The 26,964-nt window shown below is 42.9% G+C and overlaps 1 protein-coding gene across 1 annotated transcript in view; it reads right to left on the bottom strand.

Annotated features, from left to right (window-relative positions):
- Window positions 1-26,964, bottom strand: part of snx7 (sorting nexin 7) — a 42,679-nt gene that overhangs the window by 14,584 nt on the left and 1,131 nt on the right. Inside the window, exons 2-7 of the mRNA XM_037694455.1 lie at window positions 20,486-20,677; window positions 18,191-18,301; window positions 14,823-14,981; window positions 14,088-14,286; window positions 11,160-11,359; window positions 3,286-3,372 (exon numbers count right to left, since the gene is read on the bottom strand). Coding sequence (XP_037550383.1) covers window positions 3,286-3,372; window positions 11,160-11,359; window positions 14,088-14,286; window positions 14,823-14,981; window positions 18,191-18,301; window positions 20,486-20,677 — 948 coding nt within the window. The remainder of the gene's footprint in view (window positions 1-3,285; window positions 3,373-11,159; window positions 11,360-14,087; window positions 14,287-14,822; window positions 14,982-18,190; window positions 18,302-20,485; window positions 20,678-26,964) is intronic.

The following is a 26,964-nucleotide window of genomic DNA, read 5'->3' as shown; positions in this document are numbered from 1 at the left end:
TGTAGTGAGAGAGCCGAGAGATGGATTTAGCTCAGGGGTGCTCTCTTACATTTTATAATATCTGGACTAGTTCAAGTACATGATATTATACTTAATTTAAACGGATTCTTTCATTTTTCTGGACTAAGTGATATTGTGCTTAGAAGTACTGTGTCGGAGATGGTCTAATCAGTGACATGAGACGTTAATTTTCTTTGACCCATCAAAATGAATGTGGTCATTTATTAACAGAATCAAAATTTAACATCAAACATTGTACACTTGATTATTCTGATTGAATGCAATAACACAGCTTAATTAATGAGCTTTACAATGAGAAATCATACGGCCATGATTTCTCACTTGCAGCTAAAAACAACAGACATATCTGAAGATATCTGGATTAATTATTGGCAAGATAGAAGAGTTTTAAAGATGGGGAATGAAGGAGTTTAAATGGAGAGAAAAGATGTGGATGAGGATGTATGTCTGTAGACCAGAACAACACGCTCCTTTCAAGCGCAGTTCGCCCGCGGTACACTGGTAGTGAAGCTCATGACGACTCTTTTACCTTGGCAGAGGATGAATCAGCTGCGGTCAAGAGGTCCCTGGTACGCTACCTTTCAGCGTCTCCTCAGGGCGGCTGCGACTCGGCAGAAGTCGTGAGAACTCGTTCCACAGAACAAACTTCCTCAGAAGTTATAGGGCATTCACCGGGTGGAGCCACAGCGAGGCATCGTGGCTCCTACAGGAACTCCAGCTGAACTCCATCAGTACCAGAAGAACTAACGGGACTCTGAGAAGACTCAGAGGAACTCAGAACTTCTGTTCTCTCTCGGAACTTCGGTTCATGTCTCCCAGAACTCCTGTTCTCCTGTGCTCCCCGAACCGACTGGAACTAGGAAGTGTCGACCTTTAAAGAATTCTGTTTCCGGTCCCTTTAGGGAAGTCCTGATTGGTTGAAAGAACCAACAGGGGTGTGGTTTTAGTGACGTAAGAGGGTTACTACAAGTCAGAAAAACAGTGAGATGTTTAGGAACAGACAGAGAAATGTTTAGGAGCAGACAGAGAAATGTTTTGGCGAAGTGGGGGGACGCAGGTGCCAGCTTTCTTGTTTCTGTCTGAGAGGTTTAAAAACATGACAGTTCGTTCCAATAACTTCTTTCTGACTTTCAACCGACATCACTACTTCTCATTTCAGACAGAAGATCAAAATGCATAATTACTCTGTAACAGACATTAACTTGATTTCTACTTTGAATGAGGATTAAAAAATCATTAATACTGTTTCACAGTTGATTTAAAATGAGTAGTTCACTTCAACATTTAAAATGGTTTGAACTAAGCACACTTTTGATTATCAAGACATTTGTAAAAATAGTAATGACAATATAAAAAGAGAGTGTTCTTTCAACTGATTAGTTCAGGATACAAATAGAAAGTCTCTGGATGAGCTAATTTGTATTTCTGGATTCAAATCAATGAAATAACAGTTTCTGTCCCATGAAGGTCTTCAGAGGCAGGTTTTGACCGGAGGCTTAGTTCACTACAGATGGGTGGATGGATGGTTGGATGGATGAAGGGGCCATAGGGATCCATCACTGCCTGATGCTCTCAACAGATTCTATGCATGCTTTGAGGACCCGAACACACCACCCAGCACCAGACTCAGGTTATCACAAGAAGAAGAGTTCCTCAGCGTGACCTCAGCAGAAGTAACGAGTACTTTCAGGAGGATCAATCCTCACAAGGTAACTGGCCCGGACAACATCCCAGGGAAAGTGATGAAAGACTGTGCCGATCAGCTCTGCGAGGTGCTGGCTGACATATTTCACTCTTCCCTCACTCTGGAAACAGTTCCCACCTGTCTGAAGACTGCCACCATTATCCCAGTCCCACCCAAAGAGCTCTACAGTGACTGGACTGAATGACTATCGGCCGGTAGTCCTCACCCCAATAGTAGCTAAATGCTTCAAAAAAATGGTCATGACCCACATCAAAACAACTATCAAGATCAAAGAGGACCCTCACCAGTATGCATACCGTGAGAACCAATCAACAGAAGATGTCATCTCCTCTGTGGTCCACACTGCTCTCACCCACTTGGAGCAGAAGGACTCCTACATCTGTATGCTCTTTGTGGACTTCACATCTGCCTTCAATTTTTTCATTTTTTTTCATTTACCCTTTATTTATACAGGTAGTCTCATTGAGTCATGAAAACTCATTTTCAAGAGAAAATGTTTAGGGAGCACATGGTGGGGGTTAAGGACCTTGCTCAGGGGCCCAGAGTGGGGCAAATGAGGGTGGAGGCTGGTGTGGGTGTTTCACCTTTTCCACCCACATTTTGATGTTGACGGTACCGAGAGTTGAACCTGCGACTTTCCGATCACAGGCCCATCTTCTAACCTCTGCACCACCACTCCCCCATCTCGCCACATCTGCCTTCAATACCATGATCCCCCAAACCTTGATGGACAAACTAATCACACTAAGACAAAGTTCCTCACTTATGCAACACTATGCAACTGGGTGCTAGACTTCTTAACCAACAGACCACAATCTGGGCAGATACACTGACTTCTCCTCCTCAACCATAACCCCCAGCACGGGCTCCCCCAGGGCTGTGTGTTGAGCACCTTCCTGGTCACTCTGCTAACGTATGACTGTGTACCGACCCATCCAGGCTGTCATACTGATAAAGTTTGCAGATGATACAGCTGCTACAAGGTGGATGGACAGAGGGTATTTCTAATTACTTTCTTCAGTCAAGTTAGTAATATTGTGTTCTTTTAAATCTTTGCATAATTGTTCTTTTCTCTCTATAAATAGATTTATTTTTCTATAGGTTTGATGCCGTTTTTACTTTTATCAATAATAAACATTTATGTCATTTTTGTACAATAAACGTCCTCAGAAGTTTGTTTTATATGAAAATAAAGAAAAAGTTATTTGTCCTTTGGTAAAATGAAATTGCTTCAAATTTGACTCTAGTGTCTTTACATTTGATAATAATAATAAATCTAAAGTATTCTTGCTGTCCTTACTCTGTCATTAAGATGGAAGTGATGAAACTGATGGTCAGATGCTGCTAAAGCAGAATACGTGGAAATATTTCTAAACAGTGTTTCTGTGATTGGTGGACGCCAACAGCTCCGAGTTTGTCTCTGTGGCATCATCAGTCTAAATAATAATCAGTTTTTGACATTTTAACATTGAGTCAGAAGTATTCAAGTCCACACTGCAATGCATCAAAAACACGATTATATTCCCCATCCCTCCTGTGTGTATGCAAATATTACTTACGGTGTCCTCTTCGTTTCTTCTGGAGGCCAGCGCCTCGTTCTTGGTCTCAAACTCAGCCTGGATGTTGTCTCTGCGTCTCAGCACCGCCTGCAGACACCAGGTCACACTTTAACAGAACTTTGATTAAGCATGAGTCACAATCACTGAGCATTTATCCTTTGTTCAAAACAAAAACAAAAACACTGCTTTTATTTAACTGCTGAACGGTTAGCATCAAAGTTTATGATCAATAATTCAGGAAAAAAAATCCAACAAAGTTAAGTCAGGTCCACTGGACGGTTTCTTTGTGCTGAAACGTTACATCTTTCATCGAAAAGACTTCATCAGTCCGCGGAGCCACAACAAACTCAGTCCCATAAGTAGCACATTCACATAGTGGGTGAACCAGTTTGATGGTGATAAGATGGTTTCTGGAGTCCACCCTCTCCCTCAAACAGAAACCATATTATATATATATATATATATATATATATATATATATATATATATATATTTTGTTTTTTTTCTTCCATGGCTCTGATCGAGGTGGCTGCTTCTGTCTTTCCTCCCCCATTTTTCCTTCCTCCTGCTCTGCTCTCCGTGTGTCTGAAGCGCTTAGTTCACATCTCCCGAACGTAAATTAAGAAGATTATGGATCTGGTATCCTGGGCATTCAACTCTATTGATAAGCTTTTTTCATCAAAGCGACAAGATCTTGGAGAACCCGCGTGTCCAGCTGAGACTCACGCTGTAAGGTACGTCATGTGGGGAGTGTGGCAGCTGATGTGCCTCTCAGTCCTGTCTCAGGAGGATGATGAAGACATGTGTAGATTAGGATTTATGATAGCAGGGACTCTGGTTTTTGACATCGGTGTGGCTCTGTTTTATCGACTTTTGAAGAAGACATCGGCAGCAGTTTCGGCCATGGCAAAGCCTCCGAGTCAGTGTGAAGGTTTGGTCTGTGCTGTAGGAACTCTGAATCATCTGGTTTACGAGCTAAACCGTAAGGTGGAGGCGATTTATGAGCATCGCAGGCCACCTGCGGCTTCTGGGACTCGTCAGCGTGGTGGGGTCGACCTTGAAGGTGACTCATAGCATAGATCAGTGGAATGGATTCCCACAATTAGGTCATTTTGGAACCAGAACACCCAGATGGACTCATGGCTGAAGAAAAAGTAATCTGTCTGCCTGAAGAAAAACAACAATCAAAGCTTATCTGAATCTGACTCCTGACGGCCTCAGAATGGGCCGACTATCAAATTTCTCCTGGGTCATGGGTAACCAAGGACAAAAGCTTCTTTTATGCGCCCCCCCCCCCCCCCCCGGAGAACTTTCTGTGCAAACTTATCAGAACTGCTGGCTGAAACAACATCTTCAGAAACTGTGGCTGATCTGAAAAACGCTCATGGACAAATCTCAACACCTCAACATCAAATGCAAATGTAATCATGTTTTAATTGTGCTGCTGGTAGAGGTTTTTTTTTTATGTCTAATCGTGTCCTGATAGACAAGATGTGAAAGATCTTTTTTTGTAATACCAATATCTACCCTCATGTTTCTCCCATTTTTCTATCTAAGATTATTATTCTGATAAGGATAAGAGAGGCTGCGCTTAGCGCAGTAGCAGCTTTGTGCACTCCGTCCATCTTCCGGACGACCGCATGTACATGTTCTCGTTGTATCTCGGTGCAGTGATAATAAAGCTTATTCTGATTCTGATATATACCAGAGCTAATAAGGTGGCTTGTTTTATGCTGACTCGCTACTTTGCGGTTTTTCAAAGTAAGATTGGACATGACACACAATTGGCTGATTGATGTATGAGCCGCACGATAGGATTGTTTATTTAAACTAAATTATTTTAAATTATTTAGCACCTGCTGCACATTTGTGCAGCTCACACTGCAAGAGAAACTTCCTCCTGTACCAAGTCATATCTCCACTTTGCAGCGGAGAAGTGGGCGTGGCCGAGAGTGCTGGCAGAAAACAGCCAGGCAGAGAGAGGTAAATCATGACATTCTGTGCTCTTTTAGAGCGTTTAAAGCCGGGCTATTCAACAAAACTGCTCAGTGGGCCACAGTTTCTGAAAGCCAGCAGCTCAGGGGCTGGACATCCAGTGATGAAAGTCATTACGTAAATAAACCAAGTATTGCAATGATCTGTTACCTTTTAAATGTGTTTGTTTTATTGCATTGAATCATACATGCAATATATAAAACTCAAACCCAGAACTTTTATTTTTATTTTAAATGAAGTCATTGGTGGGCAGGATAGAAGTCATCCACGGGTTGCCAGTTGAATAGCCCTGGTTTAGAGTTTAGAAATACTGTTTAGAATATTGCAAGAGTGTGGGAAGGGTTTAAAACGACTTTATATGTGCCTGGACAAAAAAACGTCGTCACCAAAAATAAAAGGTCACACACTAATATATTGTTGGACCGCTTTTAGCTTTGATTACTGCATGCATTCGCCGTGGCATTGTTTCGATAAGCTTCTGTAATGTCACAAGATCCATTTTCATCCTGTGTTGCATTAGTTTTTCACCAAGATCTTGCATTGATGACTAGGTACTAGGCATGATGGGTGCATCACTTCACCTGCCTCTCTTCTTACACTGATGCACCCATCACTCTGGAACAGGGTAAATCTGGACTCATCAGACCACATGACCTTCTTCCATTGCTCCAGAGTCCAATCTTTATGCTCCCTAGCAAACTCAGTGTTTCCCCTACCATTATACAAGCGGGGTACCCCACCCCATCAACAGAAGTGAGCACCCCGCCTACCAAACCGAACTTGCCCCCACACACCCCCACTCGGCACTGACATAGCACTAAGTTAGTGGCGCGAATTACAGGCTCTCTAGCTAAAAAGCCAAAGGTGCCTCTTCCTTCATGCTGAACGCCCCCTATCCCCACTCAAAAACGGTTGGTACAAGCTGCGCTCAGACATGTCTCTGTCCCTCCCCATCAACAAAAATCATGGATGAGATGAGCACCTCACCATGGCAAATTAACTAGGGGAAACACTGAAACTGAAGCCTTTTTTTCCAGTTACCTCACTGATTAGTGGTTTTCTTAAGGCTACACAGCTGTTCAGTCCCAATCCCTTGAGCTCCCTTCACATTGTGTGTGGAAATGCTCTGACTTTCTCTATTAAACATAGCCCCGAGTGCTATTGTTGTTTTTCTTCGATTTGATTTCACCAAACGTTTAAGTGATCACCGATCACGATCATTCAGGATTTTTTTCCGGCCACATTTCTTCCTCGAAGACAATGAGTCCCCACTATTTTCCAGTTTTTAATAATGTGTTGGACAGTTCTTTACCCAATTTTAGTAGTTTCTGCAATCTCCTTAGAAGTTTGCTTTGCTTGATGCATGCCAATGATTTGACCCTTCTCAAACAGACTGACATCTTTTCCACGACCACACAATGTGTCTTTGGACATGGTTGTTTAAGAAATGGGAAGCAAATCATTGCACCAGTTGGGGTTAAATAACTTGTTGCCAGCTGAAAGACAATCACCCATGCAGTAATTATCCAATAGGAGGCTCGTACCTATTTGCTTAGTTAAATCCAGGTGGCAACATTTTTTTGGGCCAGACAGTGCATGTTCATGGATGTGATTTAATGAAAATGAGTTGAATGCGAATGAACATTATTCCTCTTTATTCAGAAAATCCACATGTCACATCTACATCTCAGGATATTTCTATATTTATCACCACAGAAATAGTGTTAAACACATTAGTAGTTGTAAACACTCAAAACAACACGTTGGTTTAGTGCTTACCTATAACCTAACCATTTAAGGAGTAAATATTTTTAATAATCATGTTAAAATTTATAAATGTTGTCTTTGGTGTCAGTTTTTCAAATATATTAGTGTGTAAATGACAGGGATAAAACACTTTAAAACACATTGTAAAACGGTGCTTTGTGAAGTTCAGTCCATTTCCTTGTTTTAGTTGACCAGCAGATCTCCTACATTCAAAATGGTGGACGCTCTGACGTACCGCTGCAGCAGCCAGCCCGCTCAACGAGGCGTCTAAGTATTTATGTCTATGCTGTGGACAGCCTCCAATGCGAGTCACTGTGTTTATGAAGTAGTTCGCGATCACTTTTGGGTCACTGTTTGTGAAATAAGCCTCCATCCACATTATGTCGGGACTAAACCTGTCAATGCAGTCAACAATGCCATACAGCTTCACTTTATCATGCATCATTTTACCGCAGTTGTAAGACTGCTTTTCGTTGGAAATGGTAATTTTTTTTCTTAGCATGGCGATGTAATTTTTTTTTGTGTGTGTGTGTGCCCTTAAAGCTCCGTCGTAGATATCAGTCTGTAGTTACCAGTCTGTAGTTACCGGTAGTTACAACTGCTGGATCCCCCCACCCCCACCCCCACCCACCACCACCACACACCTTTTTATAACAAAAGGAAAAAGGCTGATTCCCATATGAAGGGAATTTCATTATTTTCCAAAATGAGGTTAAAAAGTTTAGCAAGAGGATCTGCTACAAAATCAGCTGCTAATTTTAGGAAGTAGGTTTCAATAAAAAACAAAGTCCTGATGATTTTCTGTGGTCTATAGCTTTAAATAGCTTTAAGGACATCTTGAACTCCAGGAGCAGAGACTGGAGCCTAATTGAAAAGTTGACCATTGAACTGGACGATCAGTGCAAGGGTTCACACAGACAGGCCCCACAGTGTTGAACAAAGAGCCAGAGAATATAAAGTGCTTGTTAAAAGAACGAAGCATCTCTATTTTTATCATGGACAGTTTAAAACAAAGAGAGAGACCATGAGAGCGTTTTCTCACTGAAAGAAAATTAATGGCTTTCCAACATTTCTGTGGATTATTAAGGTTTTCAGTGGTGAAAAGTAAATAATACTCTGATTTGGCATTTTTTGTTATTAAAGAAGATCATTGGTTTACGTAACTGCCTACACAGAGAGCAGTCAGTATAAGAATCTGTTGTCCTGGTCTTAGACCAAGCCTGGTTACGCTCCTGAACACCATCAGCCAGCTGTGGAAGATGGTTCAGGACAACCCGTTCATTCATTCAACCTTTATTTAGACAGATAAATCACATTGAGCCTTGAAGACTAATTTATAAGAGAGATCTGTTTAGACAGACAGAAAGTAGTGCAACTGGACACGTAGGCATTGGAGGCCACAAAAATTCCTATCAAACTCTATCTTCTTGGCTGAAGAAAAAAACTCTAATATTGAAAAAACACCTTGTACAAACAACACATGGTGACGAAGACATTCTGCACAGGTGTGGGGAGAGACGACGAGAGCGGTAAACAATGTCCAAGGACGTTCTCGAGGGCACTCTAAGAGTGCTGATAAGAATGGAATAATCAGCCAGTTCCCTCCGGTGAGGTCCTTAACATTCTTGAGGGATGTCGGGGAATGGCCAAGGACAACGCCTATGAGAATCCAAGAGTCCTGAAATAATGACACAATGTTTATTCAGCTGGTTTTCTCTGGTTGATCAGTTGGAAATTCCTCGATGGGAGGGGGGCAGAGCATCAGATTACATGTTCTCCAGGCAAATTCAGATAAGGTGGCCTTCAAGACCAGCCAGGGGAGCCAAATTCAGATAAACACACAGTTGTTTTGGGAACAGGCAGAACTTAATGACGTCTACCTTGAGTCTGTGTTGGTCCACTCGGTTCCGAAATGTCAAAATTACATGGCAACACCAAAAGAACATGCCTGAGTAAAATCCCCGAGATCTGATCTATTCTGCCCAAAGCATTCGAGTCTGGGTGCTCGAGGCACAAACCAAGCCATCATAAAGGCAGGCAGCCTGATCGGGTCCAAATTTGGTGCCGATGACTTCCTTTATTATAGATAAACCAGCGACCAGCCTAATCCAAAAAGCAGGAACAAGTTATCATAAATCCAATACACGTCATCAAGTCTTCCAAGTCAATGAGATATCCAGCTGCATGTGTCTCAACAGGGCAAATCGGCTCGCCTAAAGCCTGTCTTAGAAGAAATGTTATCAATTGTGTTGAGGGACCAACTGATCAAATTAAGTCCGTAATTATGATTCGGAAGATTTGTAGAAGAGAGGCTCAAAAGCAGTTTCACAGACAGACAGAGCAGCAAAGCAAAGTGGAGAGGGAGAGGAGGGAAAAAAAAAACTGTGGTTTAATCAAACTCAAGGTTGGGAAGCAACAGAACGATTACCAAGGGGATGAATACTTTGCAACTGAACGTAGATAGCTTTACTGTGTCCTTGAACGCCTCACACAGACAGTTTGAGATGTAACAGTTTAGAATATGGCACCTTAATGATTAAGGTGTTTTGAAATCCAACAATTTTCAGTCAGGTCATCTGGACAGTTTCTTTTTGTTGCTGAAACGTTTCACCTTCTATCCGGAAGGCTGTTTTTCGTTTTGAACCAGTTTGACATGACTGTCGACGAGGAAGAGGGCTGGCAACACAGGAGGGGTCATGCCAAAGACACCATCTTAGCACCAACATAACTGGTTTGTTCCACTTTGGAGTAAGCTGTTTGGGGGAAGAATCAGTTTTGTGTTGTGTTTCCTTGACTGATGAAACCTTCCAGATAGACGGTGAAACATTTCAGCAAAAAAAAAGAAACTGTCCAGATGACCTGACTGAAAATTGTTGGATTGTATATCTGGATTATTGGGCATGGACTTATGTTGAAATCATAAAAAATGGTCAAAGTTTATTCAAAGGTCAAAAACAAGAAAACATTCAAATTTATTTTCTTTGTGAAAACAGAAAACAGATTTTGAGGATCTGGAACTGTCAACAAGAATAAAAACAAAGAAAAAAAAGCTACATGTGAACAGACAGATCAGTATTTGTTGATGCATTGACAGGACCATAAACCCAGCAGACACTAAACCACACTGGATTGTCTTTTTCTAATCTCCACCTTCTACTGTTTATCTGTGGTGGAGTCATGGAGGCAACAGATCCAGGAGAGAAACCCAGACCTAGCTCTCCTCAGAAACATGCTCCATCTCCATCTGGAGAACCACAATCCCTCCAAAGAGTTCTCGGTCTGCCCTGGGGGCTCCTACCAGCAGGATGTGCCTAAAACTCCTCCAAATGGAGGCGTCCAGGAGGCATCCTGATCAGATGAACCTCTTCAACTGACTCCTTTTGATGCAAAGGAGCAGCAGCTGTACTTCAAGCTCCTCCTGTATAATGGAGCTCCTCATCCTGTCTCTAAGGTTGAGCTGAAGGAAGCTCATTTCAGCTGCTTGGATCCAGGATCTGGTTCATTCAGCCATGATCCAAACCTCATGATTGCAGGCTTGGAATATAGATAGACCAGTAAATCCAGAGCTTTGCCTTTCGACTCCTCTTTCTTCACCAGGACTGACCAAAGCAACGCAATCATTACTGAGGTTGAAGCTCTGATTTGTGGATCCATCTTCCAGTTCCATCTGATCATGATTCAGGAACAAGACGCCCAGATACTTGAACTCCTTCACCTGAGGAAAAGATATCCCACCCTGCGACCCAGAGGGGGCATTCCACCCATTTATGGTGCAGAACCATGGCCTCAGACTTGGAGAACTGACTCTCATTCCGCTTCACGCTCGACTGCAAACCGCTTCAGTGCACACTGAAGGTCTTGGCCTAAAAACGTCAGAAGAACCATCATCTGCATAAAACAGAGATGAGACCCTGAGGTTCTCCATCCAGACCCCATTCTCTCCACAACTGGGCCTAGGTAGCCTGTCCATGACCACCACAAACAAGATCGGAGATAAGGGACAGCCCTGGAGGAGTCCAACCTATTTTGGGTTTACCTCGATCTATTTTCAGTCAGTGAAGGAAAACATGTTATATTGAACTGGAAGCAGAACTGAACCAGACTGGTCTCACCTTCAGGGTGTCAGCACAGAGGACGTACTGGTGCAGGGCAGGGACCAGGACTTCAGACAGGTGCTGGATCTGTTCCTCACTTTCCTTACTGCAACGCTCCACACAGCTGCCAACACCTTTCAGAGGTTCTGCCAGCTCTTCTTCTGACTCCGCCCACTGGAAGTACGCAGGACTGTACTGCTTCAGTTCATCCACGTACTCTGGAACAAGAGAAGATGAACTGAAACACCGGATCAAGACGTGCACGAGGAGGACTGGTCACAAGCTTCCAAACATCCAGCTCATGTTGAGCTGGAGCTAAACTTCTGTGGTTGGTTCTGACACTTGCTGCTGATTCTGAACCAAGAACTAAATATTTATGTTTGTTACATTTAAAGGAGCGAGACAGAAGTGAAACCTTTAAAGTGATTTCTAAATCACTGAGAAAAAATCAGTGCACTGATGTCCCCCCGTCGCTGAGGGGTTTGAATAGGAAATGTTTATATTTTTGAAGATGACTGTTTTTCTGGACTGGAACTGAACAGACAATTCAGGTAAACCTAAATGCTTTGGTGAAAGATGTTTAAGTGGGTAGAAGTTACACTTTACAAGAACAGAGGTAGTATTTTTATTTTTTTGTCTGAGGCAGCGCAGAGTGACGGATCCTGGAGGGAGACATTTTATCCACCACCAGGTGCAGTGGAGGAGTCAGGGGGTGGCCAATGGTGGCCTTGATCAGCATAGATTAAATCTTCGGCCACCCCAATAATTAAAAACTAGAAATCGGTCTCCTCAAATGATAGGGTTTACATTTATATATGGGGGTAGCCATCTTGGATTTTGACGTGGCAACCCAGTTTTCTATAATGACCATCTTTAGATCCAGTCTACATGTGTTTTGTGGACTTGGAGAAGGCTTTCGACCATGTCCTCGAGGTACACTGTGGGGGTGCTCTGCGAGTATGGGATTGAGGGTCCGTTGTTACGGGCTGTTCTGTCCCTAAACAATCGGTGCAAGAGTTTGGTTCACATTGCCGGTAATAAGTTGGACCCCTTCAGGGTGGAAGTTGGACTCTGCCAGGGCCGCCTTTTGTCACTGATTCTGTTCATAACTTTTATGGACAGAATTTCTCGGTGCAGCCAGTGGGCGGAGGGAGTCCAGTTCTGTGGCCTCAGGATTCCATCTCTGCTCTTTGCAGATGATGTGGTCCTGTTGGCGTCATCGTGCCGTGATCTTCAGCTCTCACTGGAGCAGTTCGCAGCCAAGTGTGAAGCAGCTGGGATGAGAACCAGCACCTCCAAATCTGAGACCATGGTCCTCAGTCAGAAGGGTGGATTGTTCTCTTCAGGTTGAGGGTGAGGTTCTGCCTCAAGTGGAGGAGTTCAAGTATCTCAGGGTTTTGTTCATGAGTGAGGGAAGAATGGAGCGTGAGATTGACAGACAGATTGGTGCAGCATCTGCAGTCTTGTGGACTCTGTGCCGGTCCGCTGTGGTGAAGAGGGAGCTGAGCTGTAAGTCAAAGCTCTCTGTTTAGTGGTCAGTCTACATTCCTACCCTCACCTGTGGTCATGAATTCTGGGTAGTGACTGAAAGAATTAAATTGTGGATACAAGCGGTTGAAATGAGTTTCCTCTGCAGGTTAGCTGGACTCCCCCTTGGAGACTGGGTGAGAAGTTCACTTATCAGGAGAGACTCAGAGTAGAAATGTTGCTCCTCCACATTGCGAGGAGAAAGTTGAGGTGGTTCGGGCATGTCCGACTGGGAGGAGACTAGGGCTGCAACAACGAATCGATAAAAATCAATGATTAAAAGTGTTGGCCACAAATTTCATTATTGATTCGTTGTCGCGCGATTAAGCGTCTTTCACGGCGCTGCAGAGCCGTTTTGTTCACCTGCAGTGAATTGTCAATGCTGACTGACTGAATAAAGTTTGAAAAAAAAAAAACAACAACTCTGCAGCGCGAGTTGAACAGAGCGAGCAGGGGCGGCGGAAGCAGAGCAGAGGCTGTTTTCAAAGGAAATTAAGTAAATTTTACAAATGACCGACGCAGAGAAAACTGTTCGACCCAAGTCCTCAACAGTGTGGGAGCACCTCACAAAGATAAAAACTGCGCAACATGCAGCTTTGAAAAAGTGACGACACGACACGGGAGAACCACGGAGATGAAACGTAAACATGTCGGAGTCAAAGGAGCTGAACAGCAGACACAACATGTCTCACTCCCAACTTGTCGTGTTGGCAGGTGAGTCTCTACAATATTCACATTTGATCTGTTTCCAAGTGAGAAAACGTAACATGAGTCTCTCTGTAGCTGAAGCTGCTGCTTGTTTGTTTGTTAATTAATGACGGTGAAAGAGAATGTGTGTTATGTTTTATTTAATTTAATTGGTATAAGGAGTGTTTAAATGTGTTTTATAAATAAATCTAACACAAATATGGTAATAATTTAATGATTAAGCTTCAACTTTTAATTTGCTGGCAAAGTCTGAAGACACTGCCTGTATGGCAGGATGAATTGCATTTAAACAAGAATTAAAGTAATTTATTACATCTACTCAAATGAGTGTAATTAAGTATTTTATGTGTGTGTGTGTAATTACTCTTTGAGCTACTTTTGCCTTAACCTAACCCTGTAAGTGAAACAAGGCATTTCTTGAGTTGCTGTAAATTATACTATAACACACACACACACATGTGTGTGTACCAAAATTAAAACATGTCCGCTCTTAAAAACGCTTGTTGTAGCTTTCATTCTGCTTGTGTTTTGCTCATTTTAGCTCATGTTCTGCTTGTTTTAGCTTGTGTTCTGCTCATTTTAGCTTTTAACACATCAGTTTCAGCTTCATCAGTCATTCGAGCCTCAGAGCTCACATTGCATTTCTGCAGAAAATGTCAATGTTTTGAGGTAAAATATCATTTTAAACCATGTTTGAAGGTTCTGTGGTACCTCTCTGCTCCTTGATGATCCTCTGGGTGACTTTGTCAACGGAGCAGATTTTGTGACTGAAATCCTCAACGTACTCCTGCATGACGGTGAACTCGTCCAGCCGGCTCCTCACACCTCGCACAGAGTTAGCCACGGCTCTCATGGCCTCACCCATCCAACTCAGGAAGCCTGGACCTTGTTTCTTGTGAGACGCCAGCTCCTGCAACAAACCACAAGATAGCCAGCACTCAGAAAGTGCTAATGATCATTTTTTTAAACTTAGGTTATTTCAGAGGAATGAGCTAAAGGAGAACTGTCAGGGAATTTTTAGTCAAAGGTTATTGATATTTTTATTACTATGGCTGAAAACATTCTTCCACTCTGCCTTGAGAACAAGATGCCCAAAACAAGCTGAACCATTGCCCAAGACACTATCTTATTTCGGCCCATGAGCCATACGTTTGGGTAAACAGAGTGTGCTGTGTAAGAAGACTGCAGCTGGCTTCAAGGACACCTCCTGAACCCCATGAACTCAGCTGAGCTGAGAACGAGCAGTTCGTGTTTTTTTCTGTGGCTGATTTTCATGCATCTACATCTCTGTACACTGAAGTACCCTCTCCTGAAATCTGACCTTGCAAAAATAAATACTGGTTAAAAAGCTTCTCCTGCCATGGAGTGTGGTTCTTTTGGGCAAACAACATTAGTGAAATAAATTTTCTCCAACAATAACCCATCGTGTGTGGGTGTGAGGCACACCTGCGTAGTTAGAAAGATTTTAAAGAAGTGGCTGTACGAGAGGACGGGATGCTCGGAGATCCTGTTGAGGAAGTGATGCAGGGCTTTCCTCCTGGTTTCAATGAAGTCATCATTGAAGCGCTCCACCATGCCTTTCATTACAAACTTCTCTGGCAGAGGCTGAACACACAGAAAATAAATAAATAAATAAAAATAATAATAACTTTACACACAAGCAAATAAGAGTGATGATGGAATCAACTGTGAGACGTATCATCAGATGGAACAGCTCAGATAACATTTTACTGACAAAATAACAAATGTTATGACTATTTCCCCTGTCGATGAAGAATTTGAAGAGTGAACGGTCGTTGTTTTCAAGATGAGTGTTTTTCTGGACTGGAATTGAACAGGGAATGCAAATCAACTTTAATGTTTCTGATGCAAGATATTCAAGTTGGCAAGAGTTGCACTGTGGAGAATAACAGAGGTAGGTGTTTTTCATTGTGATCTGTGGTGAGAACAGGGAACAGGTGGAAGAGAGCTTGGAGAGGTGGAGGTATACACTTGAAAGAAGAGGAATGAACGTCAGCTGTAGTAAGACATAGTACATGGGTGTGAATGAGAGGGAGGCCGGTGGAACAGTGAGGCTACAAGGAGCAGAGGTCACAAAGGTGCAGGACTTCAAGTACTTGGGGTCCACTGTCCAGGAAAATGGGGAATGTGGTAAAGAAGTGAAAAAAAGAGTCCAGGCTGGATGGAGTTGATGGAGAAAAGTTTCAGGAGTGACTTGCAACAAAATAGTGTCAGCAAAGGTCAAAGGAAAAGTTTACAAGACAGTGGTGAGACCAGCTATGTTGTATGATCTGGACAAAAAGACAGGAGACAGAACTGGAAGTGGCAGAAATGAGGATGTTGAGGTTCTCCTTAGGAGTGACATGGATGGATAAGATCAGGAATGAGGTCATCAGAGGTACAGCACAGGTTGAACAACTGGGAGATAAAGTTAGAGAGGACACACTGAGATGGTTTGGACATGTCCAGAGGAGGGACTGTGGCTTGGACATGTCCAGAGGAGGGACAGTGCTTTGGACATGTCCAGAGGAGGGACAGTGCTTTGGACATGTTCAGAGGAGGGACTGAGTGTGTATTGGTAGAAGGATGTTAGAAATGCAGCTGCCAGGAAAAAGACAAAAGAGGAGAGATATACCGTAATTGCCGGTGTACGCTAGTTTTGTCTCACACTTTGTATTCTGCAGTTTATATGCAGGAGCATCTTGTTTATGTATTTTTTTCATTATTTTCAAAATTTATATTTTTATATTTTATGTTGAAAGACTTCCTGCCATGAACTAAAATTTTCCTTTGACAAGGCTGGGTGCTGGTGGCTCCCGGCACCCCGCCCCTCATGGGGGCAGACGTTTGTGACTCAGAGGCATGCCCTCAGGTATTCAGATGTACAACGACTCTTGCGCATGGTTTCAAATATCCAACCATAACTCCACCCACTCTGTCATCATGTGACCAGAAGTCTAACCTGAATGACCAACAAGGTACTCTCCAGGACCAACCCCCAAGATAGATGTGAATACATTTCTTCAGATTGTTCCTGTGTTGTTACCAGATATTGCGCTTCATGCACAGACCTGTTCATTTGTTCAGCAATAATGGAAAACGTACGGAGAATTTCTTAGCTTTCATGTTAAAGGCAATCGGCTGTCGAGGAGGAAGCAGAGCTGCTGCCTGTAGCTGCATCAATGTGTCGATGGTCAGGATTGGAGACGCAAAAGCAGTCAAGTCTGGTGCATGTTTTAATAAAAGTTTTTAAATTCTTTGTGTGACATCTTTCCGTGTCAGTAAATATGTGTTTAAATACCGGGATCTCATTTAAAGCTCACATACGAACGCATGAAACAGAGCAGAGGAGACAATGAACCAGAGGGGTTCTTCCCCCTCCCCTTCCGTCATGAGCTCACCGGTGGAGAAGTGAAGTCAGATTTACTTTTAAAGCAGTCAGTCAGTCAAGACTGATACATATTTAAATAAGTTTTAAAAAATCTTTCTGTGTACGGTAAATATGTGTTTAAATACCAATATGTCATTTAGGCTCTGCACAGAATGGAAGGGACAACAGGAGGGAGGGGGCTGTGCCCCCGTCCTTCCTCCTTCTCCTCATATGAGCTCTGCTGAGGAGAATCACGTCAAATTTATTGAGAAAGTACATTTAAAAACAACAGTTGTTAACAAAAGTGTTTACCAATAAAAATTAATGGTACTAATTTAATGAATATTTACTGCATTTTACCAGTATTATTTGACTTCAGGTCACGACCTTCATAAGACTTCTGGGCAAAATCATTTTTAAATACTTTCAGTTATGTAGATGTTTGACACTGTTCTGTCCAGTGATTATGCTTAGATAAGTTATTGTGTTCATTTTGAAGGTATAATGGTTGGAACCATGAGACGGACAGCGGAGCTTCATGATACTCCTGAGGTAATGAAGTCTGAGCATGTGTTGAAAGCAAGCTATGTTCTGTGAAACGCCACCTGCTGGCCGATTCTTGTACTACATAAAGAAAGAAGCACACTGTCAGAGCTGGCTGGGCACAGATCCCAACCATGAACGGTGGATGCCTGCGGCTAAATAACCGGAGTGTTTTATTCATGTACAAAATTTATCTTATATTTAATAATTACGGCTTAGAGACAGGTGCATTCTAAAGCCCGACACTTATGGTATATGGATGCATTTAGAGAGGACATAAGGGGTAGTTGAAGTGAGGACAGAGGATGCAGAGGACAGAGTGAGATGGAGGAGGATGACTCGCTGTGGATACCCCTGAGGAGGGAACAGCTGAAAGAAGAATAATTTACTACTAAATGGGAGCACAGGTTTCAGAGTTGACCAATGCAGTCCAATCACTTGAAACAATATTGAACCAGAGTCATAAAACCAAATGTGAACGGGCCTTCTGAGAATTAGAACAACAATCGCATTAGAGAGCAGTTTTATGGACCTATGTGTTTGCTTTCATAGCTCCAGAAGAACACTCATTAAATAACACTCAACCATCAGTCAGAGCAACATACAGGTGTCGGATGTCTACTCATCATGGACATGAACATGGTGGTATTTTGAGGCTTTAATCAATTTATTGGAAATGTTCTTTTTCCAGATTGCTGGACGTGGGCACCGGCAACCCCCGTGACCTAAGATGGAAGAAGCGGGTAAAAGATAATAGATGGATGGAGGGATGTTCTTTTTCTAGGAGGGAATGGTTACACAACACACAACTTCAATCATTTTTAAAATAAAAAACTGGATGGCAAAAATTGAACAAATGAAACTGAATCCAAAGAATAGTGAAACGTGTTGTGATGCATACATGGACAATCAGTGTTGGGTAGTTTTCTTCCAGTCTGCTTCTGAGCCACAGGAAGTCCTGGTAGCGTCGACAAACTTCATATTCACAAGAGTCAAATTCACTGCGTGTGGTCTAGAGAAAGGAAATCCACACAATTAGCTTAATGGTGTAGTTTTATAAAACATATTGTTAACACAAACTCAACTGCCCAGGCTTTTCACAAGCCAGAGATGAAATTTAAGTAAGTAAGAAACAAACACACAGAAACAGATTCAGAGTGGACAGATTTGAGTTTTCTAAAGCTAATGCTAATGTTGATCTTTGAAAAGAAGGCAGTCAGTGACAAATATACAACAGGCTGGTTTTTGGTCAATTTGTATTCTTAATTTAAAATATTATAATTAATTCTTAACCCTTCTTATGCCCTTGGGCCACAATGACCCATGAGGTCTCAGTTTTAACAAGCAGGAGGTCAGTGTCCCCCGTCGCTGAGGGACTTGAATACTGAATGGTTTTAGTTTTCGAGATGAGTGATGAATCCTGTTAAGTGGATGAGGCTCTAAAATCAAAAGTACTATTCTAATTATTTAGGAAGGTTATTTAATTGGTAGCCTAGAAAGTCCTTTTTTTATTCATTTACTTATTTGTAGTTAAAATAAAAATAATCAATAGGCACTTTGACTGGGTAGATCTTGCCAAAAGTGGGTGGACCTAAAGCCCCCAGTATACTGCCGCGTACGTACGTGCGAACGGACGTACGTACGCGTGTACTGTACGCAGAGGGTTCAGACTTCGTTCTCCAGCGTACACCTTGAGCAGCTGCAGAGCAGCTTCACAGACAAGGGGCATTTACTTTCGGGACAAACTGAGGTCGCCGATTGCTCATTTGCTGACAGGCCTATTGGATTGATTGACAGGTCGGGGAAAGAAAAAAAAAACGAGCACTGGCAGCCTCAGCCACAGTGGTGTTCTGTGCTTATATGTTGTTAATAAAAAGATTAAAAAAAATAAATAAAAAAAATGGAGCACTAGCTCTGCAGCCCACACATCAGACCAGCCCACCAGGAAATCTCCAGACCCTCCCGCAGACACGCTGGACCTGAGTTTAATTTGCTCGTGACAAATTCCTTCATTTCTCACCATTTCAGTCATGGCATCATCGGAGGAGGAAGAGATCACTTGCCTCTTGGCAAAAAAACAAAAGAAAAGGCCAGATCATGGATGAAGAAGGGGAATTTAATACATTGGTGTCGCATACAAAACTGTCCGTCGCTGGGCAGTTTATTGTGCGACACCGCGTACGCATTCGTAAAAATTGAGCTTTGCACGGACATGCCCTGGGGGGTACGCTCGTACCTCTGCATACATACGTGCGTACCTGTGCGTATGGGCGTACGCGGCAGTATACTGGGGGCTTAAGGCATGGTGGCCCCAAAAGCCATGCCCCATACTACAAATGAGGCATACAAATGAAGTTATCAAGCATCACCAATAAAGATCATGCTAATGAAGCTGTTCAAAGTATGCAAAAAAAAAAAAAACTACCTAAAGCTTTAAAAGTAACAGAAGAATGTCACAGATGAAAATGTGAAGGAAAAATCGGAAGCAAGGCAGCCTTCTCCACTTGTCAAGGTGACTGCTTTGACCTTGTTAGCTTTACTTTTCGACGTCAGACACATTGTTTCACCTTATCTAAATTGGACAGTTGTAGAAACTTTTAAACCAATCGCATTGTTTTCTCCACGGAAAAATCAGTCTGTTTGAAGCCAGCAGCTGTTCAAAATCTAGGAATTCTGGTGCATCGTAGAAACCCACATCTTCGGTTAGCGTTTATTGTTTTTAAATCGCTGGGTGGCAAATATTAATCTGAATATTTTTTAACTATATATATTGTTAGGAGTACAATATTCCATTCCTATTATTGTCAGAAAACGTTTTTTTTCATACTTGCTATTCTTAATTTCTGGTCTCCCTCATCCACACACATATCCAGAAGAAGGCATTGTTCCTTAATTCAGATAGGCATGAAGCTTAGCTTGAAGATGATAAAGTTGATGACAATGAACATCCAAGATCTCCCACCAGTGCAGGTGAATGGAGAAGGCAATGATGAGGATCCTATACTATTTGTTCCATCTGTTCTACACTTATGCAAATCTGGAAAACTGTCCAATCAAATTCCAAACTTTTCCATGCTTTTCAAAGCTGTTAAAGAATTATATTTACAGTGTTTTATGAATTTCATGTTAACCTAAAACTTAAACCTGCACATGACTACATTAATGTGTAAGTAAGTAGAAAGATTTCCTGGCTCACCTTGGTCACAACTCTGTACACGATGAAGGTCTCCAGGGCAGTGATGTGGCTCTCTGGGTTGTCGACAGAGATGAAGATGTCTTTAATGTCACCATCCTGCTGCTGCTCCTCTTCATTGTCCTCCAGTCTGTACTGGTTTATCATAGAACCAGGAGAGTTGGGCATGGGGCCTTCATCAGCCAGGGAGGTGTTCTGAATCAACACACAATGTTACAGTTAGCTCATGATGAGGCTCCTTCAACCAGTTCTGTCTCTTTCCAGATCAGTGTATCCACTACCATTATAAAAGCGGGGCGCCCTGCCCCGTCAACGGAACCAAGCTCCCTGTCTACCAACCCCAACCACCTGTCGGCACTGCCATAATGCTAAACTAGCGGCTTGCAATATGCAGGTGCACTAGCTAAAAAGCTAAAGACAGCCTCTTCCCTCATGCTAAACCCACACTGAACACCCCCCCCCCCCCCGACAAAAATCACAGATGCCCACTTATCTAGGGGAAACACTGCAGATTATACAAGTAGTATGCAGATGTTCCCCATCCCTGATGGATTTGAATAGTGAATGCTTGTAGTTTTCAATATGAATGTTTTTCGGGACTGGAATTGAACAGCGAATGCAAGTGTGTTAAACAACTCACAACATTTCGCCCTTTGAGCTCACCCAATTTTCAAGTGATCAAAACTATTAGAACATGTGACTGACAGGTGTTTCTTGTAGTGCAGGTGTTGCCTTTTAGGTTGATTATTCAAAAATTAAATGGCTCTGTAAGACCAGTCTAAGTTTTTAGACTGGGTTTAAACTTATAAAGACTGTATTTCTTGTAAAAAAAAAAAAATGGATAAACCAACAGGAAGACCAGAGAGCTGTATATGGGAGAAAAGTAAAGCATTTTGAACCTGAGAAAAGAAGAAAAATCAATCGGAGTCATTGGACAAACATTGGGCATAGCAAGCACAACAACTCAGAATGTCTTGAAAAAGAAAAAAAAAACTACTGGTGTACTGAGCAACAGACACCAAACAAGTCAGCCAAGTAAAACAACAGTAGTTGACAACAGAAATATTGAGAAAGCTGTGAAGAAACCACCAAAAACATCAGTAACTTATAACACCAACGACTTCCAGAGTGCAGGGGTGAATGTATCACAATCCACTATTCGAAGACTCGAAAAACAGTAATATTGAGGCCATTCCACAAAATGCAAACCACTCATTATCAGTGAAAATCAGAAGGCAAGATTGGAATTTGCAAAGAAGTACAGAGATCCCTTCATTTATTCATCCATTTTCTTATGTTTGTTCCGAAGCCAGGTCACGGGGGCAGCAGCTTGAGCAGGGAGGCCCACACATCTCTTTCCACAGCCACCTCTTCCAACTCTTCTGGGAGGACCCCAAGACATTCCCTGGTGAACCGAGAGACAGTATCTTCAGCATGTCCTGGGTCTTCCACGGGATTTCCTTCCAGTCGGACATACCCGAAGCACCTCCCTAGGGAGGCACCCAGGAATAATTCTTGCCAGATACCTGAACCACCTCAACTGGCTCCTTTCGATGTGGAGGAGCAGCGGTTCTACTTCGTGTTTCTCCCGAATAACTGAATTTCTCACCCTATCTTTAAGGGAGAGAGTCCAGCTACCCTGCAGAGGAAAATCATTTCAATCACCTGTATCCACAATCTCATTGTTAGTCACTACTCAAAAGCTCGTGGCCATAGGTGAGGGTAGGAAGATAGGCTGATGGGTAAACAGAGAGGTTTGTCTTACAGCTCAGCTTCCTCTTCACCACAATGGACCAGTACAGAGTTTGCAATACTGCAGACGCTGCATCAATCTGTCTGTCAATCTCACGCTCCATTCTTCACTTAGTCACCCCAAGATACTTGAACTCTTCCACTAGAGGCATATCCTCACCCTCGAACCAAAGAGAGCAATCCACCCTTTCCTGACTGAGGACCATGGCCTCAGATTTGGAGGTGCTGATCTCATCCTAGCCGCTTCACACTAGAACACACACTTCACTGTGAACCACTTCAGTAAGAGCTGGAGATCACGGCACAAGGACGCTAACAGGACCACATCATCTGCAAAAAGCAGACAGAATCCTAAGGCCACCAAACCGGACTCCCTCTGTCCCATGACTGCATCAAGAAATTCTGTCCACAAAAGTTAGGAACAGAATTGGTGACATCTAGCAACCCTGGTGGAGCCCAACTCCCACCCTGAAGGAGCTGATTTATTACAGGAAATGCGAATCAAACTCTCGCACTGCTTGTATAGGGACTGAACAGCCCGTTGCAATGGGCCCCCAATCCCATACTCGGAGCACCCCTCACAGTGTACCCCAAGGAACACAGTAGAATGCCTTCTCCAAGTCCACAAAGCACATAGACTGGATGGGCAAATATCACAAAACACTCGTCTGCCACGTCAGCTAAAATTATGTTTTTTCAGCAGACCGAGTCCGGTAAAATCCCTCGTTTTCAGCCAGAGCCCGTTTTTAATATCTGCTGTTTTCTGCCCACTCACAGCACAGCGGGAGTAAACATATTTTCTCCACCACAGCTGCAGCCTCCACCGAAACGGTGTCTCACTCAGAAAGCGCTCACGCTTGTCTCAGTGCGCGCCGGCTCACCTCAGCTCTATGTGAGACCGCAGCCTGGGCTCAGCACAAAGGCACACATACAGCCCTTTTTTCTATCGGAGCCCTCCTCGGGTTCCCCCCGGAGAATCTCCAGAGTGAGTGATGGCAGTAAGGATTTTTAGTCTGGTTGACGGTCATGAGAAACATGACAACACAAATGCATGCCCACTCTCTGAGCATTACTCAGAGTGGCAGCGCATGTGTTCCCTGGACAGATGGACGGACCATCTGATCAGAAGGGGTTACACGCTGCAGTTCGCAGCTCAACCCCCACCTTTCAGAGGGATTATAGAGACGGTTCTGTCTTCCCCAGAACAGAGCTCATCTCTCCAGTCAGAAGTTCAGGAATTTCTGACGAAAAAAAAACTGATTTCCAGAGTTCCCAACAGAGAGGAAAATACGGGTTGTTTTCCTCCCACTACTTCCTGGTTCTGAGAAAAAAAAATGGAGGGATGAGACCATTCTCGACCTGTTCATGTTCAGCAATTCGATCATGGGGAGACAATTCCACATGCTGACAAACAGCTACTGGAGGACTTCGTCCCCACTAAATCAGGAGCCAGGCAGAAGGAGAAATCCTACACAAGACAAGCTCTAGAGTAATGTGGATATCCTAACTGGGCCTTCCTGAAAGCAGAGAAGAAACCCAAACAGGACTCCAGTCAGCCAACAGGTGAAAAGGAGGAACCCAGACCCAGACCAGTGGTCATTCCGTATGTTGAGGGAGTATCAGAGAAACTGAGACATTTATTTTCTAAACATAACGTCCCAGTGGCTTTTAAACCCCAAAATACATTACGGCAAAGACTGGTTCATCCCAAAGATCCAGTCCCCCGACGCAAACAGAGTAATATTGTGTATGCTGTTCATTGTCAGGAGGGCTGTGATCAGTCTTACATCGGGGAAACTAAACAGCCACTGGCCAAAAGGATGGCCCAGCACAGAAGATCAACACTATCAGGCCAGGATTCTACGGTCTACACTCATCTCCAGGCCAGCGGTCACTCTTTCAGGGATGAAGATGTTCACATCCTGGACAGAGAGGAACGATGGCTTGAGAGAGGAGTAAAGGAGGCCATCTTTGTAAAAAGAAATCGTCCATCATTAAACAGGGGTGGAGGCCTCCGGGTTCAACTGTCCCTCTCTTACAATGCTGTTATTGCTAGTATCACTCAGCCTCCTGTGAATCAGTGTGCTAATGATCCATTGTTAGGCTGATGGTCCTTCTTGACCATGTGAGCAGCTGATTTTGGTTGTCAGCAGCAAACTGGTTGATCCACTCTGAGAAGGTGCTATTTAAGAGACTAAGCTGAATACAGCAACTCAGACTGAGGAAGTCTCTTGGATGAGAGACGAAACATTTCTACATTTTTTTTTTTTTTTTTTTTTGAATGTCCAGAGGACCAGAATGAACTTTTTTAGACAATTTAAAAGTGTTAATTTACTTGATGAGGAGGAGGCAGGTCTGACTGGCCAGTTTAAGAGGTAAAAAAAAGTCACGTTAAGCTCAGATGGACAGCTGTCACCGGCCGTGCGCATGAGCGGCCGGTGACAGCTGACCTGCCAGTTGAAATGGATTTGCGATCTGTCCAGGATTTCCCCCATCTCTTGCACAGTGATGGCTGGACAAGTGCACCAGTGATCCCGCTACCCGAAAAGGAAGAAGTGGGTAAATATATGGATGGATGGGTCAGTTGCACGCGTGCGTCTCTGCACCTCCTGTCATCTGCGATGAAGGAAGTAGCAGCTCATAAAAGCCGAAGCGAAAAAGAAAAATACATTAAAAAAAATAATAATAATAATAAATAAATAAAATCCGAAGCGAGCAGCAAGCTCATTTAAAATTGCCTTGTTCTATATTTTTCCAAATGATTTTGCTTAAACAAAAACAAAAAACATCTCATTACTTATCAGATCCTGCACATTTCTGTCCAAATCACAGAGATGCCTATTCACATTGGATTAGTATTATCACAGGGCCTCGGAGTTTAGCCAAATATAGTAGGTAATTTGCCGGGGAATTTTCACTTTACAAATTACTGACATGGCCAACTCGCACGGGATTAACAACACAGACAATCTCCAAAATTATTACAAATAGCATGTGGTCCCTAGGTAAAACTAATCCCATGCGAATAGGGCTAAAGTCAGAGAGGATTTTGTTGATGAAGCAGGGGATCATGATTTGTTTTAGAAGAGGAAGAGAGAACCGAGCCCCACTGACTGCAAAGGAGGGGGTCCAGAACCTCTCAGACAGGACCAACAGAACCAAGCATCAGTTCTGAGCTCTGGAGAACAGCTGGTGTATGTGGATGCTGACCCAGAGGACAGACTAATGGAGGAAAATACCCTTTTTAATTACCATAAAATAAATATTTTGTCAATTCAAAAAACAGTAATGTAGAGTTTAAAAAAAACCTTAAAGTGCTAAAATAAAAATTAAATTAGATATTTTTTATTTCAGGCTGAGACCGCTCTGAAAGACTGACTAGTTTTTTGGGGGGTAAAAATATTTAAAGTTAAAGGGAAATACTAAAATAAATATATTGTCCCTACTTCATGGATTTTCATCAATCGTGGGGGTGTCTGGAATGTAACCCCGTGATAAGTAGTGATGGGTTTGACGACACTGAAACATCGGTGCATGCGCCGAGCAAACAAGGCGAAGCCCCGTGTCTGTGCACGTATCTCTAAGGAAAACCACGTGACCGATACAGTTACTGTATCGTTTGGTTGTGAACGTGCCAAATTGTATTTATAAGGGAGAAAATGTATCGACACATTTGTGGGTTTTGTTGGATGGAAATAGTTTGTGTTCTTTGCTTTGCATTGGTTTTTGGTTTGTCATCGAATACCATGGATCAACCAAGGAAGAGGAAGTTTTTCTCCCGTGTGGGATCATTTTAATCTTATCACGGAAAAGATGGTAAATGATTATTATGCTCTTGTTTCCACTATTGATCTTTTTTCTTTCGAGTTATTCTAATTTCTTTCTGAAGGATATTTGAATTAGTTTACATGGATTAACTTTTATTTCTGTTGTAGGTGAAATGTAGGATTTGCTCCCAGGTGCGGTCTTATTGTGGTACAAAGATGCATCTCCGAGGAGAACACACCAAGATCACAGGACTTACTACAATACTGGAAAACGCAAATATTAAATTACCCTACCTTATACAAACTTGCAATGAAATTTCTGTGTACGCCGTCATCATCAGTGCCCCGTGAAAAGGTGCTCTCAAAAGCAGGAGAAATGGTTTGTAAACGACGCAATCACCTCGACCCAAAGATGTTACAGCAGCTGAGGTTTCTAAATAAAAACGTGCAAATGAACCTTGTTCAGTCTGTTTCCAGTCTTTATTGAATTTGCCTACAATGACATATGCTGGTGAAGATTCTCAGTCATCCAGGACATGGCAAAAACAACTGGACTTTATTTGTAACAGAAGACGTCCTCATCCGAGGAGCGAAACGTCTTCTGTTACAAATAAAGTCCCAGGTGTTTTTGCCTTGAACGTATTTGGATTTGCCAGCAGTGACTTTTTAAATCCAGCAGATGTCACCATTAAGTGATACAGCAACACAGCTCCAACACAGAGTGTCCACACAGTTTGGGAAATGTGCCATACACCCAATGAGGCCTCATCTGCCCATCACTAGTGATAAGTGAGGGACTACTGTATATGGAGCCAGTCAACTTGGATTTTGATGTAGCAACTTAATGCAGCCCCACGCCAAAATGGAAGTTGGTGCCTCACTTACTTTTCAAGTTACCATGCGCGCAACGAGGACAGGACGGACAGATGGAAGGACAGATGGACGGACAGATGGAAGGACAGA

Source organism: Nematolebias whitei, chromosome 20, assembly GCF_014905685.2.
Source record: "Nematolebias whitei isolate Nwh7 chromosome 20, NemWhi1, whole genome shotgun sequence".
Classification (NCBI taxonomy): domain Eukaryota; kingdom Metazoa; phylum Chordata; class Actinopteri; order Cyprinodontiformes; family Rivulidae; genus Nematolebias; species Nematolebias whitei.
This window is presented reverse-complemented; position numbering and strand designations above follow the sequence as displayed.